The sequence below is a fragment of the Stegodyphus dumicola genome, chromosome 6 (genome assembly GCF_044657685.1).
Source record: "Stegodyphus dumicola isolate Sdum_Otavi_A_Nest chromosome 6, ASM4465768v1".
In the NCBI taxonomy this organism is placed as follows: Eukaryota; Metazoa; Arthropoda; class Arachnida; order Araneae; family Eresidae; genus Stegodyphus; species Stegodyphus dumicola.
The window spans coordinates 228,076,108-228,089,537 of NC_140773.1; the positions used below are offsets into that span (position 1 = coordinate 228,076,108).

At 29.6% G+C, this 13,430-nt stretch overlaps 1 protein-coding gene across 1 annotated transcript in view; it reads left to right on the forward strand.

The window, feature by feature from the left end:
• The window catches only part of Naa15-16 (N-alpha-acetyltransferase 15/16), a 149,005-nt gene that overhangs the window by 42,898 nt on the left and 92,677 nt on the right, over positions 1-13,430 (forward strand). The window contains exons 7-11 of the mRNA XM_035353981.2: positions 260-407; positions 3,193-3,312; positions 3,424-3,519; positions 8,393-8,499; positions 12,059-12,131. Coding sequence (XP_035209872.2) covers positions 260-407; positions 3,193-3,312; positions 3,424-3,519; positions 8,393-8,499; positions 12,059-12,131 — 544 coding nt within the window. The remainder of the gene's footprint in view (positions 1-259; positions 408-3,192; positions 3,313-3,423; positions 3,520-8,392; positions 8,500-12,058; positions 12,132-13,430) is intronic.

Below are 13,430 nucleotides of genomic sequence, written 5' to 3' on the forward strand. Positions count from 1 at the left end.
TAATTCAGTTTCTGAGTCTTCCGGTTATGGACTGCTGAATTTTGAATAAAGCTTAAGTTTGAAGAGGGAAGATGGTCATAAATAAGATTTAAAGTGAATCATATTGGTGTTTATTATTAGTAGTATTTTCATAGTTTTTTGTTTTTTAAATAAAGCTTGATTCCCCCCCCCCAACTGAATAGATTTTATATATCATTTGTATGAAGATAACAGGACTTTATTTTTTAGTTATAAAAATTTTTCGTGCTTTATCTTTCAGAAACGAGGCTATGATTATGAACACAGTGAGTTACTTTTATATCAGAATATGGTTATGCGAGAAGCTGGAAATTTAGAAGATGCTCTTAATCACTTAAACAAGTATGAAGAACAAATTTGTGATAAATTAAGTGTCCTGGAGGCAAAGGGTATGCTTTAATTTAAATGATTAATTCTAAATTTATTATCCTATGACCATTGTTAAAAAAATCTTTTATCTTATTCTTAATAAAATAAGATTAGAAGTTTTTTAAAAAGCTAAAATTTAAGTGTCTTTAACCCCCTGAGTGACATGACTGTCTCATCCGGTCAGGAGATTTTTTGTCGCCTGGTATATATAATGTTATAATTAAAAATTTTTGCTTTTTTTAATTTTCTTTATTAATATAAATATCATCATAATGAATGGAAGTTTATAAAAATAGACTAAAATAAATTATTATAAAAATTAGCTATTAGAAGCTGTTATACAAGTCATTATAAGCACATCTAAAAATCTATGCTACCCAGAGTTTAATAAAGTTTGAATTGTTATGATAATTAGGTACAAATTTAAATATTGCTTGCTGTATGTATTTTTTAAAATTTATGTACAAATATCTTATTTGTCCCTTTTAACAAGCTCGGCAGTTTTTTTGTGTGCAGTTCTTGTGCATGTGTATGGAAACAAGAAATGTAGTACAGCTGTAAATAAATGGTATTAATTGTATCTCTTCTGTAAAGAGAAAGAGCCACTAGAAAATTAAATTAGGCTATAGATTTGATAAAATAAACAGATCTTCAGAGAATATTTTTCTAAAAAGAATTAAGTTTTAAGTTATGAAAGCTAGGAGTGAGTAAGGTTAAAATGCTATTAAGTGGATATGTAATAATTTTGCCAGATTACATTGTGAAAGCGGAATATTATTTTATCATTCCCTGCATCTCTCATCTTTCTGATACATAACTGATTGTATATTTATAATTGTTTATATTAATAGTCTTTAGAGCTGTAGAAATGTAAATGTGATTTAATGCATCATGTTAAATTTATATTCATTTTCAAGAATTTTGATGTAAATTCGGGGATTATTCCGGTTTGTCATTATAGTCTAGTGCTGAAACATTTATATAAAATTAAAAAAAAAGTGAAGAACTTAAAAAGTAATTAACTTTTTAATTATAAAAAACTTAGGAAGTTTTATAATTTATAAAAACGAATTTTCTTTATATATTTTACTTATTTTTATAGATTAGTGGTTAACATGGTTGAATATTGGTAGCTTAGTGTGATCCAACCCTAGGCAAATGGCTATTTTTTATTGTTCTTCCCATGTTATCTGAATATGATAAGCCATTTTCCCTTAGAAATCCTCTATGAAGGCCTCCCAGATTGTAGTTGTATTGCCCTCACATACTTTTCTGTGTTGTTCAGATAAACTAACCTTAATATAAATTTATTAGTGATTTTTAATGCAATCCCAGTATTAAAATGCTTGTTATACATTTTAATAAAATCATATTTTGTACTGGATAACAATTTATCACAATGTTATTAAAGTGGCCTTACATTTTGAATTTTCTTGTATTCTTGTTAGCCCAAAGGGGCTTTGTCCCTGAAGGACTTTCGTTTTGTGATTTTGCGTTGAATCACTATAAATGTCCGTTTCACTTTTTAAACTGTTGCCACCAAATGTTAGAGTTCTGCATTATATTTAAAGAAATTAAATAATGGAAAATCTGCATAAATGAATGTATATTTCTCGCATTGTGATAAAACAACGGTACATAGAGCTATCGAATTTTGAATGATGTAATCCTACTGTGAATATGGGCATGTGGAAGCCCAAATTTGTAATTTCTTTTATTGTCGATATCATATTTTGTAAAACTTTAATGAATTTTTGAGTAATAAACTCAATGATTTAATAAAAGCAAGCAATGGCAACACTCTACGGCAGGGGGGGGCTTTTTATTGCCAGCGGGCACAGAACTGTGTATCGGAACTTCTAAAGATATGCTCATTTAAAGTTATTTTGTGACATTGCTGCTGAACTGAATTTTATTGTTTAAGTGCAAAAACATGATATTTAATAAATGAAGGTAACACACAAAACATTTAAAAAATGCCTCTTTGGACGTAATTTAAAATCTGAAACCTTTCAGATTTTTTTATTATAATTTTCTTCAAATACTTTAGGAAATATATTTAATTTCTGGTAGAAAAATAACTGCAAGCATTATTATTGATTATACTGATTTGTATATATTTTTGTCATTGCAAGGGGGGATTAAATATATATTTATCCTTTCAACCTTCTTACATGCATTGTTTCTCATATTTCTCTTCTATAGTTTCATCAGTTTCTTTTAAAATTTATAGATTTACTGATAATAATGATTGTGCATTTTTTAAAAAATATTAAACTAGAGCTTTGTTAGTCAGAAACAGTATTTTCAACAATCTGCTTCACATATTTCATGCCATTCAATGAATTTAAAATTAGCTGATAAAGATTTCTATGATTCTGGAAAACATGAATAGTAATTATCTTTAAAGTCAATTAATTTACAGGAATTGTTGAATATGTGTTCTGTAAAATTTCCTTTTGGAGGATATGTCATTTAAAAATACTGATAATTATACATCACGAATTTACATTAATATTTGATTTCTGTACCTCTCAGTTTCCCATTTAAATATGTGAGATGTCTTTGCCTAAAACTCTTAAATGGTACATTTGTTCTATGCACGTTTATCAAGTGTATGTAAACAATATAGTTAAAAAATACAACATTGTAGTATGATGCCATCATCTTCATACATATAGTATATAATTGGTAGCATTATTTTTTTTTTTATTAACTCTGTGTAACATGTAGATTTCTTTTTTCATTAAAATGTGGAGTATTTTAAAATTTTGAATTATTTTTTTTTCTTTTTTTCCTCTTTAGCAAAATTATATCTAGATTTAAAACAATTAAAAGAAGCAAAGGATATTTTTATAGAATTATTGCATAGGAATCCTGAAAATCACATGTATTATGAAGGTCTGGAGACAGCTTTGCAAGCAGGTTATCTCTGTTTTTATTCTTACTTAATACGTTTTGCATATAATTTGAAAAGAATATAGAGATATTTTTATTTATTCATTTGTTGTTTAGATTATATATTATTTTTTACAGTAACTGTTGAAGATAAGATGAAAATTTATAATGAATTTCAAGAAAAATTTCCTAGGGCACAGACTCCACAAAGAAGACCTCTTAATTTCACATCTGGTAAAGTATATTGTAGCATTTTGATTGAATTCCAAAGCTTCCTTTTTCAGTGAAAAATAGTGATAGATCTGTAATTGTATTGATGTTTTAATTGAATGGCTTTATTTTTATTGAGTTCTCGAACAAATCCAACTATTTTCATATAAAATATTATGCATATTAGTTTTACCATTTGTTGTGCATATAGCATTTTGCATAAAATGGGCATATAACAGTTGTAAAATGATTGTACATGCTTTTATCTTAAACTAGGTGTACCCGCCCGGCGTTGCCCGTGCATTTAGAAAATGCAGATAAGTGAATAGCGCAGGAATAGTAGTGTAGGACATGTAGACTGTCTCTCTCTTTCCCCCCCCCCCACAAGCTACAAAAAAGAAATGAATTGTAATTAATCGATTTAATGTATCGTCAAAACAGCAAACTAACGCTAGAATAAAGAAATCAATTGTTACAATCGAACGTTATTTGAAAACAAATAATAATATCAGTGAGTCAAAAAAACCCGTGATTAATTAATTATAAATAATTTTTTAAAAATTTTTCTAATTCAAAAATTGAAAATCGGGCTTCGAGGTCTGGTGGCCAGCCCCTTTGTGCTTCCGTATAAAAAATTCCAGGTCCCTGCGTGCGATAGATTTGGCTGGAGAGCTCGGTCAGACAGACAGACAGACACATTATTATAGTTATTATTATAGATGTAATGGGTTTTAATTATCTGGGGGCCTACCAGCTGCCGAGCGGTAAAGTCGCTGAGCACTGATAGTTCAGTCCGAGGTTCGAAACCCACGAACGGGCTGGCTGCATGTGTGTTTTCGTGGTTTTCCCCATGTGTAACGTGTATACTAGCCAGTTTCCCTTAGAAATTCCTCCACGAAGGCATCCCTTCCCTTAGGCAGATAGCCCTAGTGTGCTTTGCCATATTTAAATACACTAACACCATTTAATTATCTGGGTCATTTGTTTATACTAGATCAAATAAAATTTATGTTGTTTTTAGTTAATTAATATCTTTTTTTTTTTAATCTTTCATAAAGATGACATGCATTTTATTAAATGAAAATAAAATATTCATTCTTTCAGATTAATATGGTAAAAATAAAAATATTTTGTGTTAATTTTAAAGACTATTGTAAAAAAAGAATGTTATAATATTGATGAATTTTTTTATATATATATTTTGTTTTTGGAAATAAATATTTGTGTTAAGGAAGCATTAAATTAATCTAATGCTTCTTTAAAAACAGTATTTGTTTCCCAAAAATGATATGGAATGTATATTTCCAAAACTGTAATGCAAATTTATGTGCAGAACTAAAATGGCAAAATTTGAAATAAAACAAAACTGATTTACATTCATGAAAATAAGTATTTGGCACACAGAAATTAGATAATTAAATTTTTTTTTTTTTTCAATTATCTATGTGAACTATGATCTGAGTTATTGCAGATATCTTGATTTTTTATATAACCTGACGAAAATGTATTCTTCAGTAACATTTCTACATAAAAGTTTCCTTATTAACAGAAAAATAATAAGTATAAAAAAAGCACAATTCTTCAGTGCCCTGTGTTGCATCACAAAGCTTAAAATACAGTCAAAAGTCTTTAATCCAGACTCGTCGGGACTTCGGCGATTCCGTATTATCGGTTTTTCCAGATTATACATCATCAGTTTAAATCTGGTAAGATGGCATGCAGAAATTCTAAAATTAAAAATATGGAACCGTAATTTATGAAATAAAGAGCAATTATGATCTAAAGGGTATCAAAATTTACAAAAAGAAAAAGCTTAATATTTATTTGTTTACTTTATTAAACATTTCTTTCAATGTAAGTTGTTTAAGTTGCTTCGTTTTATGTGATAATACTTTCTCTTTAATTCGAAAAACAGACATAATTTCTTGTTCAGTTATAGAATCCTATAGAAGTCCTATAATTGCTGTGTCGAGAATACCGACTGATTTGTCAATCAAAATTTTTTCGTTTTCAATAACTTCTGTATCACTTTCTTCACTATCGGAAGCAAATTATAATGACGAGGAATTTGATTTAAATCATATCAAAGACGGAATACATCGAAAAAAAAAAGGGAGCTTAATATTTATTTGTTTGCTTTATTAAACATTTCTTTCAACGCGCACATGCATAAAGCATACGTTACGCATAGTTGAAATTAGAAAAATTGCAACCAGAAAACTATTTGATGTGTATTCGTGATATTTATAATGACGAGGAATTTGATTTAAATCATATCAAAGACAGAGTACATCGAGATGAAATACTACATTTAGTAAGGAATTATAAGCCAAATAAAATAAAGACATCTGCCCTGAAGATAAGGATAGTGCTGACAGATCAACTTCCAGTTCATTGCCCCCCCCCCTCCCGGAATGATTAGAGAATCAAAAGATATGCCTTTATCCATTTTTTGCAGCAATTCCACTTTTTTTAAAATTTTTTTTATGGACATCGAAACATGCTTTCGCTTTGTAGATCTTTTGGTAGCTCCAGAATCGGAAATTCTTTTTGACATAATCGAAAGTTCAAGCTTACTTTTATAAAATTGCTCTAACAGTCTGCAAAAAATAATAAGCCGGATCCAATTAGAAGATTGAGGAACAATGCAATCTGCAACATTAACTGAAATAGATAATTTTAGCTTAGCTTATACCGTCCGTTATACATTAAACGCACATGCGTAAACATATTATGTGCATGCATAGACGCATATGCGCATGCGTAAACGTATTAGCTTTGTAGCTTTGAGGTCCAGATTATAGATCATTCCGGATATGGACGTCCGGATTAAAGACTTTTGACTGTATAAAACATAACTGCATGTATCAAACATGAGGTATCCAGTCTGTCCGAGTGAGAGATGAGATGTGTGAAATTGTTTTTTTTTCTATATGTATTAATTATTTCTACACATTTGCTGCAGGTGTAGGTATACAAAAATTCACCAGGAGCCGATCATTGTGAAAACAAAAGGGTTAGTATAGACCTTACCATGTGCTCGCGCATGAATATATATATAAATTCTGAAGTTAATTAGCTAGTAGCATAAAATTATGCTTTCAACTTATAAGCATTCATCAGGTGGTAGTGTAAAATCACATTTTTCAAGTTAACAGTTTGAATGCACTCTGTTTTTGAAACTTACTGCTGTTAAATGAATGAAGTGTTGTTTTTGCGACTACATCTGACCATCTACTGTGTGGCCAAGAGAGTGTTTATCTGTAAATTTGACATATAAAGGGATAGAATTTTTCCCTCCAGAATCATCTACTTTTAACATAATTGTATATGGGATGCAACCATTAAGTAATGCTAAATCAGCATCAGAGCGGTCATGGCATATATATATTACATGATTTTAGATTCATTAATTCAAAACGAGTCAATTCATGAGCCTGAATGAAGAGCAAAAAAAACCTGAAGGAAAATGACTTGAAATCATAGGCATGGGATTGCAGATTTTTTTCACTGTATTAAATCTGAGAAAGATGGCAGTGAACTGTAAACTTAGCAAAAAGGCATGATCAAAAATCTGTCTGTAATGATCATGACCAAAAATCTCTGAAATGATTAGTGAAATGAAATGGCAAAAATCTGCTGTAGATTTCATAAGGAAGATATACAATATAAGAAATGAGATCATTTTCAGTTGTGCAGCAAGAGATCAAGACAGAGAGAAGGTAACATAGATATTTAACTGGATTTAAATATGTATGTTATCTCCGTAAGAATTGTCACCAGCAACGTAGACTGGATTATAGTGGTGGGAAAAGATTTTGTGATCCACTGAGGACAAATTTATGTTCTTCCTAAATGATGCACATATCAGTGTTAACAAGAATCTATATGAAACAGTAGCCCTTTCACATATTGCATTCATTCTCTGAGCCTAGAGGATATGCTATGATGTGGGATGGTTCAATGTGTATGAATTATGTTCAGCAATGGTCTGCAGCAATAAAAAACACCAACTGGGTATGGAGCATAGTGAGAAACTTTTTCTTTCATCAGTCACTGGAGATTTTTTTTTATTTATTTATTTATTTATTTATTTTTTATGATTCCTCCAAAGGTTAAAAGTCCTAATATTATTACTCTTTCTGAATCTAGATGAATAACGCCAGGTTTTAGTGAGCTCATATTATGCAGAATGGGTTAGAGGAGCACAGGATCTCATTTACATTCATTTGTTAAATACTCAAGAAAGACCTGATTTCAGTCTATTGATATATGAGATAGGATAATTTTGGCTATAAATATCTTTGATTGATAATAATGATTTGGACTTGTTTGGCTAATATCACCAAAAATCTTGGAAGATTGTTTTATGTGACTGTGCTCAAAAATAGAAGTGAAGGCTATACATGAATTCATTAAAATAATGTCACAGGATGTGTGCTGTAATTTTATATCATAGTTTTTTCCAACATAATATTAAAGTATATGACTTTTATGGCCTAATAGTGTAACAATTAAGAATAATGCCAGAAATAAAACACAAAGTTAAGCTATGGATTCTTAGGAATAAAATAATTAATCTCCTTATTCTGTGAAGTATCTCCATAAGAGAAGACTATTTTACTTTGTAGTATACTAACAGCTAGCAGTTATGAAACAATTTTCAAGGATTTAATTAATTTTTAAAACAATAATTGAAATCCATTTTTACTTTTGAGAAAGAGTTTTTTTTTTTTTTTTTTGTCATTAATTCCCTCTCCCCCTTTGTGTGTTCTTCCTTTTTTCCCCCACTGTGATTTATATTTTTAATGAGAGTTCAGTGAAAATCTGACAATGTATTAACTCAGCATTTTGCAAAACCTGAATTATTGTTACTATTATTATTTCTTCTTTTCAGGTGAGCAGTTCAAAAATTTAGTTGGAAAATATATTCAAAAAGCTTTACATAAAGGAGTACCACCATTATTTGTTGATTTACGGCCTTTATACAAAGATCCTGAAAAAGTGAGTTTCTTATTTAATAAATAAGTATATTTTTTTATTTAAATAAGTAATTTTTGAGTTCATCACATTAAATGAAAAAATAAATTTTTAATGACGAATTTATTGTAATTATACACATAGCCTTTGCAAAAAATGTAAGTTAAAAAAAATGCTGCCCATTCATGTACCTAGATATTTATAATATTCGAAGGAGATATTGCAAGAAATCTGTAAGTTATATTGCTATATGAAAGTTAATAAATTTATAAAAATTAAAACCAAAATATTAGATTTCAGAATTGAAACAGCTGCTTCTGTTTTTAATGTTCAGTAGCTAATTTGTGCAGGAGACAAATGTCTTCATAAATTTTTCTCATGTATGAATTCCTTTGATGAGAGATGTTGATGGCCAATCTTTTCAGTGTCTTATGGGATATGTTCTTTAGAATTCTGTGTCAGTGGCTATCCTTTTTAATGTATTGCATTAAAAATGATGGTTGTTAACATATAGAATATTGGGGTATCACTTGACATGCCTTTCACTGCTCTAAAGGTATTGTTTCCGATTTCTTACAGAAAAGAGCTGTTATAAAAGAGTAATGCTTCTAAAGTTGACCATGAAAGTTTTCAAATCATTTCTTTTCTTTGTTTCACTAGTAACATGTTATGCTATAATTAAGTTACAATAACACTCAGAACAAATATTAATTTAGAAGTCAGACAAAAAATCAGTGTTAGATTTTCAAATTTTCACAGTGAAAGTTTGAAAATAGAATGCTGATTTTTCTTATTTGATTTCTAAATTAATATGTTGTGCTATGTTACTAAAACCAAAAATAATGCTCAAGTAGAAATGTTTATCTGAATTAATTGAGGTGTAGTTATTTCATGCAGTTCATTTTAATTCAGGCAGATGATTCAAACTGGAAAAACTTCATTTAAAACTGCTGATTCTATTTTAAATTTTTCCTTATTTGATTATAGATTTTGGTCTAAAATCAGTATTCCTTGTTAATGCTGTAAAAAAAGTCCTTATTTGTAAATTCCAAAAGCTCATATCCCAATTGGCTAGTTTCACCGATCTTGTTAATCTTCCTACTGCAAACACTAATCCCATTTTTAATATCTATAATGTTAATCCTTTGGAAGATCAGATGAAAGTATTAAAATTGAAAGTTTTCAAAAACATCTAAGCTTTGAGTTCTTCAAATCATTGTTCCTGTTTTTAAATTCTCTAAAATTTCTGAAATACAGAAGGTTAAAATCCACCATTTAATTACTCATAACATGAATTTTAATAGCAAATTATTTAATTCAGAAGTCAAACAACAAAAATCAGCGTTATACCTACAAAATTTTCATTTCATTTTTTTTTACTGTGAAAATTTTGTAGGTATAACGCTGATTTTTGTTGTTTGACTTCTGAATTAGTATTTATTCAGCGTGTTCTTGTGTCTTAATTAGCAAATTATTTGTTTTGAATCTTAAGCAGAAGAGAAAGGAGGTATCTTGTGAAATTCATTCTAATCCTAACATTATCCAAAGCTGATAAGGATGGACAGATCATCATTATGAAAAAATGCACATACATTGATGGAATCTCTAAAGTGATAAATGAAAGCCCATACTGTTCAATCCTTAAAGATCCTTCAACTTCTGATCTAACCGAGTCAAAACAGCTTGTGTTAAATCTCATATACTCTCAATTTAGTTTAAAGAGCCACTTAATTCCATCTATTGTTAACTGTGCTAGATTTTATGCTCTCCCCAAAGCCCACAAAATTTAAATTCCTTTTTGACCTATAGTTTCCAACTGAGGAGTGGCATCATATAGATTCTTTGGCCAAATTTTTAGCTTCCATGTTTCACATTTACTTTCTAACGGGATTCACCTTGTAAAAAATTCTTTTTGAAGTCATTATAACTTAGACATTTCTCCCCTGCATTCCAGTATGGCTTCTTTTGATGTTAAATCACTGTTTACTAATATTCCAGTCGAAGGAGCACTAAAATGTCTTGAACTAGACTTAGAATTCCATTTCACACATACTGAAATTGAAGAGTTAATTTCTCTAAAGCCCACTTTCTTGTCCAAAATGAATATTATTGCCAAATTGAGGGATTGGGTATGGGGGATACTCGTCATCCTATACTTGCTTATATTTGCATGCACTATTTCAAGGTCAAATTATTTGAGAAACTGTCTTTTCATCTCTGGATTCTCTACATAGACGATCTTTTCATGTTTTTTTTTTTTTTTTTTTTTTTTTTTTTATGGTGACAAAGAAGATATATCACACATTTTATCTATTATAAATTCAAATGATCCAGCCATCCAGTTCACTTTTGAAACTGAATCTGACAATACACTTCCCTTTCTTGATATTCTTTTTGTTCCTTAGAACATTTGCTTGTTATTTGAGGTCATGTGCCACTGATTGAGGATTTTTTCCAATGGACATTAATAAAGCCTTTAAAATTTTACATCTTGCCATCAAATAAAATATTTTGTTCTTAGAAATAACGTTAATAGCCCTTGCTTCCATTTCATCCTTCTGTTAGTTACAAAATTGCATGGATTCTCCAGAGGTTTGATTTTCTTCTTTTTCTTGCCTATCGATAAAATCCTTAATTCGATTCTTGAAAGATTCCATTTCTGACTTTAATTTTTGGGGAATTTATAACATCATGTATCAGTGTGGTTTGATATATATTGGCCAAACTAAAAGTTTCATATCAAGAAATTTTTGTCCAAAAAAGCCAAAATTAACAAATCTTCAATAGCTAATCATAGTGGGAAATTTAACCATGTAATTCATTTGTTAAAAGGTAGAAATAAATATATGTTGCATTAATTAAGTGTGTCATCTGGAAAAGTTTCGATTTTTATAAGAATTTTTTGTAAAATTATAAATTTGTTTTTGTATTTTTGTAAGAATGAAACAATAAAATAATTTTAAAAAGTATCCACCTCTCCCATTGTTTTGGTTAAGCAAGATTCTTGCTAAACAAAGTTTGATAAAGTGTACCTCCCCTCTCTCATTATATTAGGATTAAGGGAATTTTCCTCTGGTGGGTGGGTACAATGTGTATATTTGTTTTTCGTCAGTACAATTGTATAATTGTTAAACTTTTAGTTCTGCAAAACTCATCTTTGTGCAGAACTCACTGTGAATAAATTTTACTTCTTTCTCTGTTTTCTGTGTGAGTTGCTATGGTGACGTTACATGGCCCACCTCATTTCTTATTTTATGTGTATTTCAAGAAGCAGTACTTGTAAATTTATTCCGATTTGACAAATAATTTAAAAAAGCAAAGTTTGGTAACTTTTAAATTATGCTGTACTGAACTTCAGATAACTAATGAATACTGTATGTTGTAAACTGTGATAAGAATATTGATAATATAAATTTAATGATGCATATGTTCAATGCTTTATGCATATGATGCATAAATTAATGATACTTTATGCATATGTGCTAATTATAATGAATCATACTTTTTGTAATACTACAATTTTTATATGTACATTTGTTTTGATATGTCATGTTGTTTAAAGAAGTTTTTTTTTCCTTTAAAGGCACGAATTATTGGAGATTTAGTTCATGGTTATGCTGAATGTTTAATGAGGCACGATGTTTTTACAGAAGATAGTAAGTTTGTTTTATGGGAAATTTTCAGTACAAAGTCTCTAATCCGGAATGATCTATAATCTGGACCTCAAAGCTACAAACTTTATGCACATGCGTAAACGCATAATGCGTTTATGCATGCACGTTTAATGTGTAACGGACTGTATAAGCTAGGCTAAAATTATCTAAGGCATTTCAGTTAATGTTGCAGATTGCGCTGTTCCTTAATCTTCTAATTGGATCCAGCTTATTATTTTTAGCAGACTGTTAGAGCAATTTTATAAAAAGTAAGCTTGAACTTTCGATTATGTCAGAAAGAGTTTCAAATTCTGTAGCTGCCAAAGGATCTACAAAGCGAAAGCGTGTTTCGATGTCCATCAAACAAAAAGTGGAATTGCTGCAAAAAATGGATAAAGGCATATCCGTCTCAAAATTATGCGGGGAGTATGCCATTGGAAAGTCAACTGTATATGACATAAGCAAAAAGAAAAAGGAACTTTTTGAGTATTTTGTGGATTCATTGCAAGTGGGGTGTCGTTATGCTAAAAGTGATGATCATGACAAAGTAATGAATGTTTAATAAAGTAAACAAATAAATATTAAGCTTTTTTTTTGTAAATTTTGATACCCTTTAAATCATAATTGCTCTTTATTTCATAAATTACGGTTTCATATTTTTAATTTTATAATTTCTGCATGCCATCTTACCAGATTTAAATTGATGATCTGTAATCTAGAATCACCGAAGTCCCGACAAGTTTGGATTACGGACTTTGTACTGTATATTAAATAGCTAAAATATGCTTCCCCGGGCGTGAATATTTCGATAAATGATGTTTTTATATCTGGTAATTAACCTTATCATATATTAGGCCCTTAAAATCTATTATCTAAGTATATTCCTTATAAAAATGAAATAAATTGTTCTAAATTGACACTCTAAAACCACATTTGAACATGCATTAGAATAAGAAGCTTTTGCAGATGCTCAGTCAGCTAGATTAGCTTGATTGGTCAGTTTCAGGCATTAGCTGATTCCAGCTCCAGGTGATAAGCAGATTGATCAGCTGCAAAAGCTTCTACTTTTACATATGTCTAAATGTGGTTTTAGCTTGTCAGCCTAGAAGATTTTATTTCATTTTTAACTATGCTTTAACCATCTACTTCTTTTAACTCAATATACAATGTCTTTTTTGTTTCAATACACTGACCAATATAACCTGGAAAGGCCTTTGCATGTCTTATTGTGGTACTACCTGAAGACTTGATGTTACAGCTCACTGAATGTTTTCAACATCATTAAATAGGTATTTTTTCAAT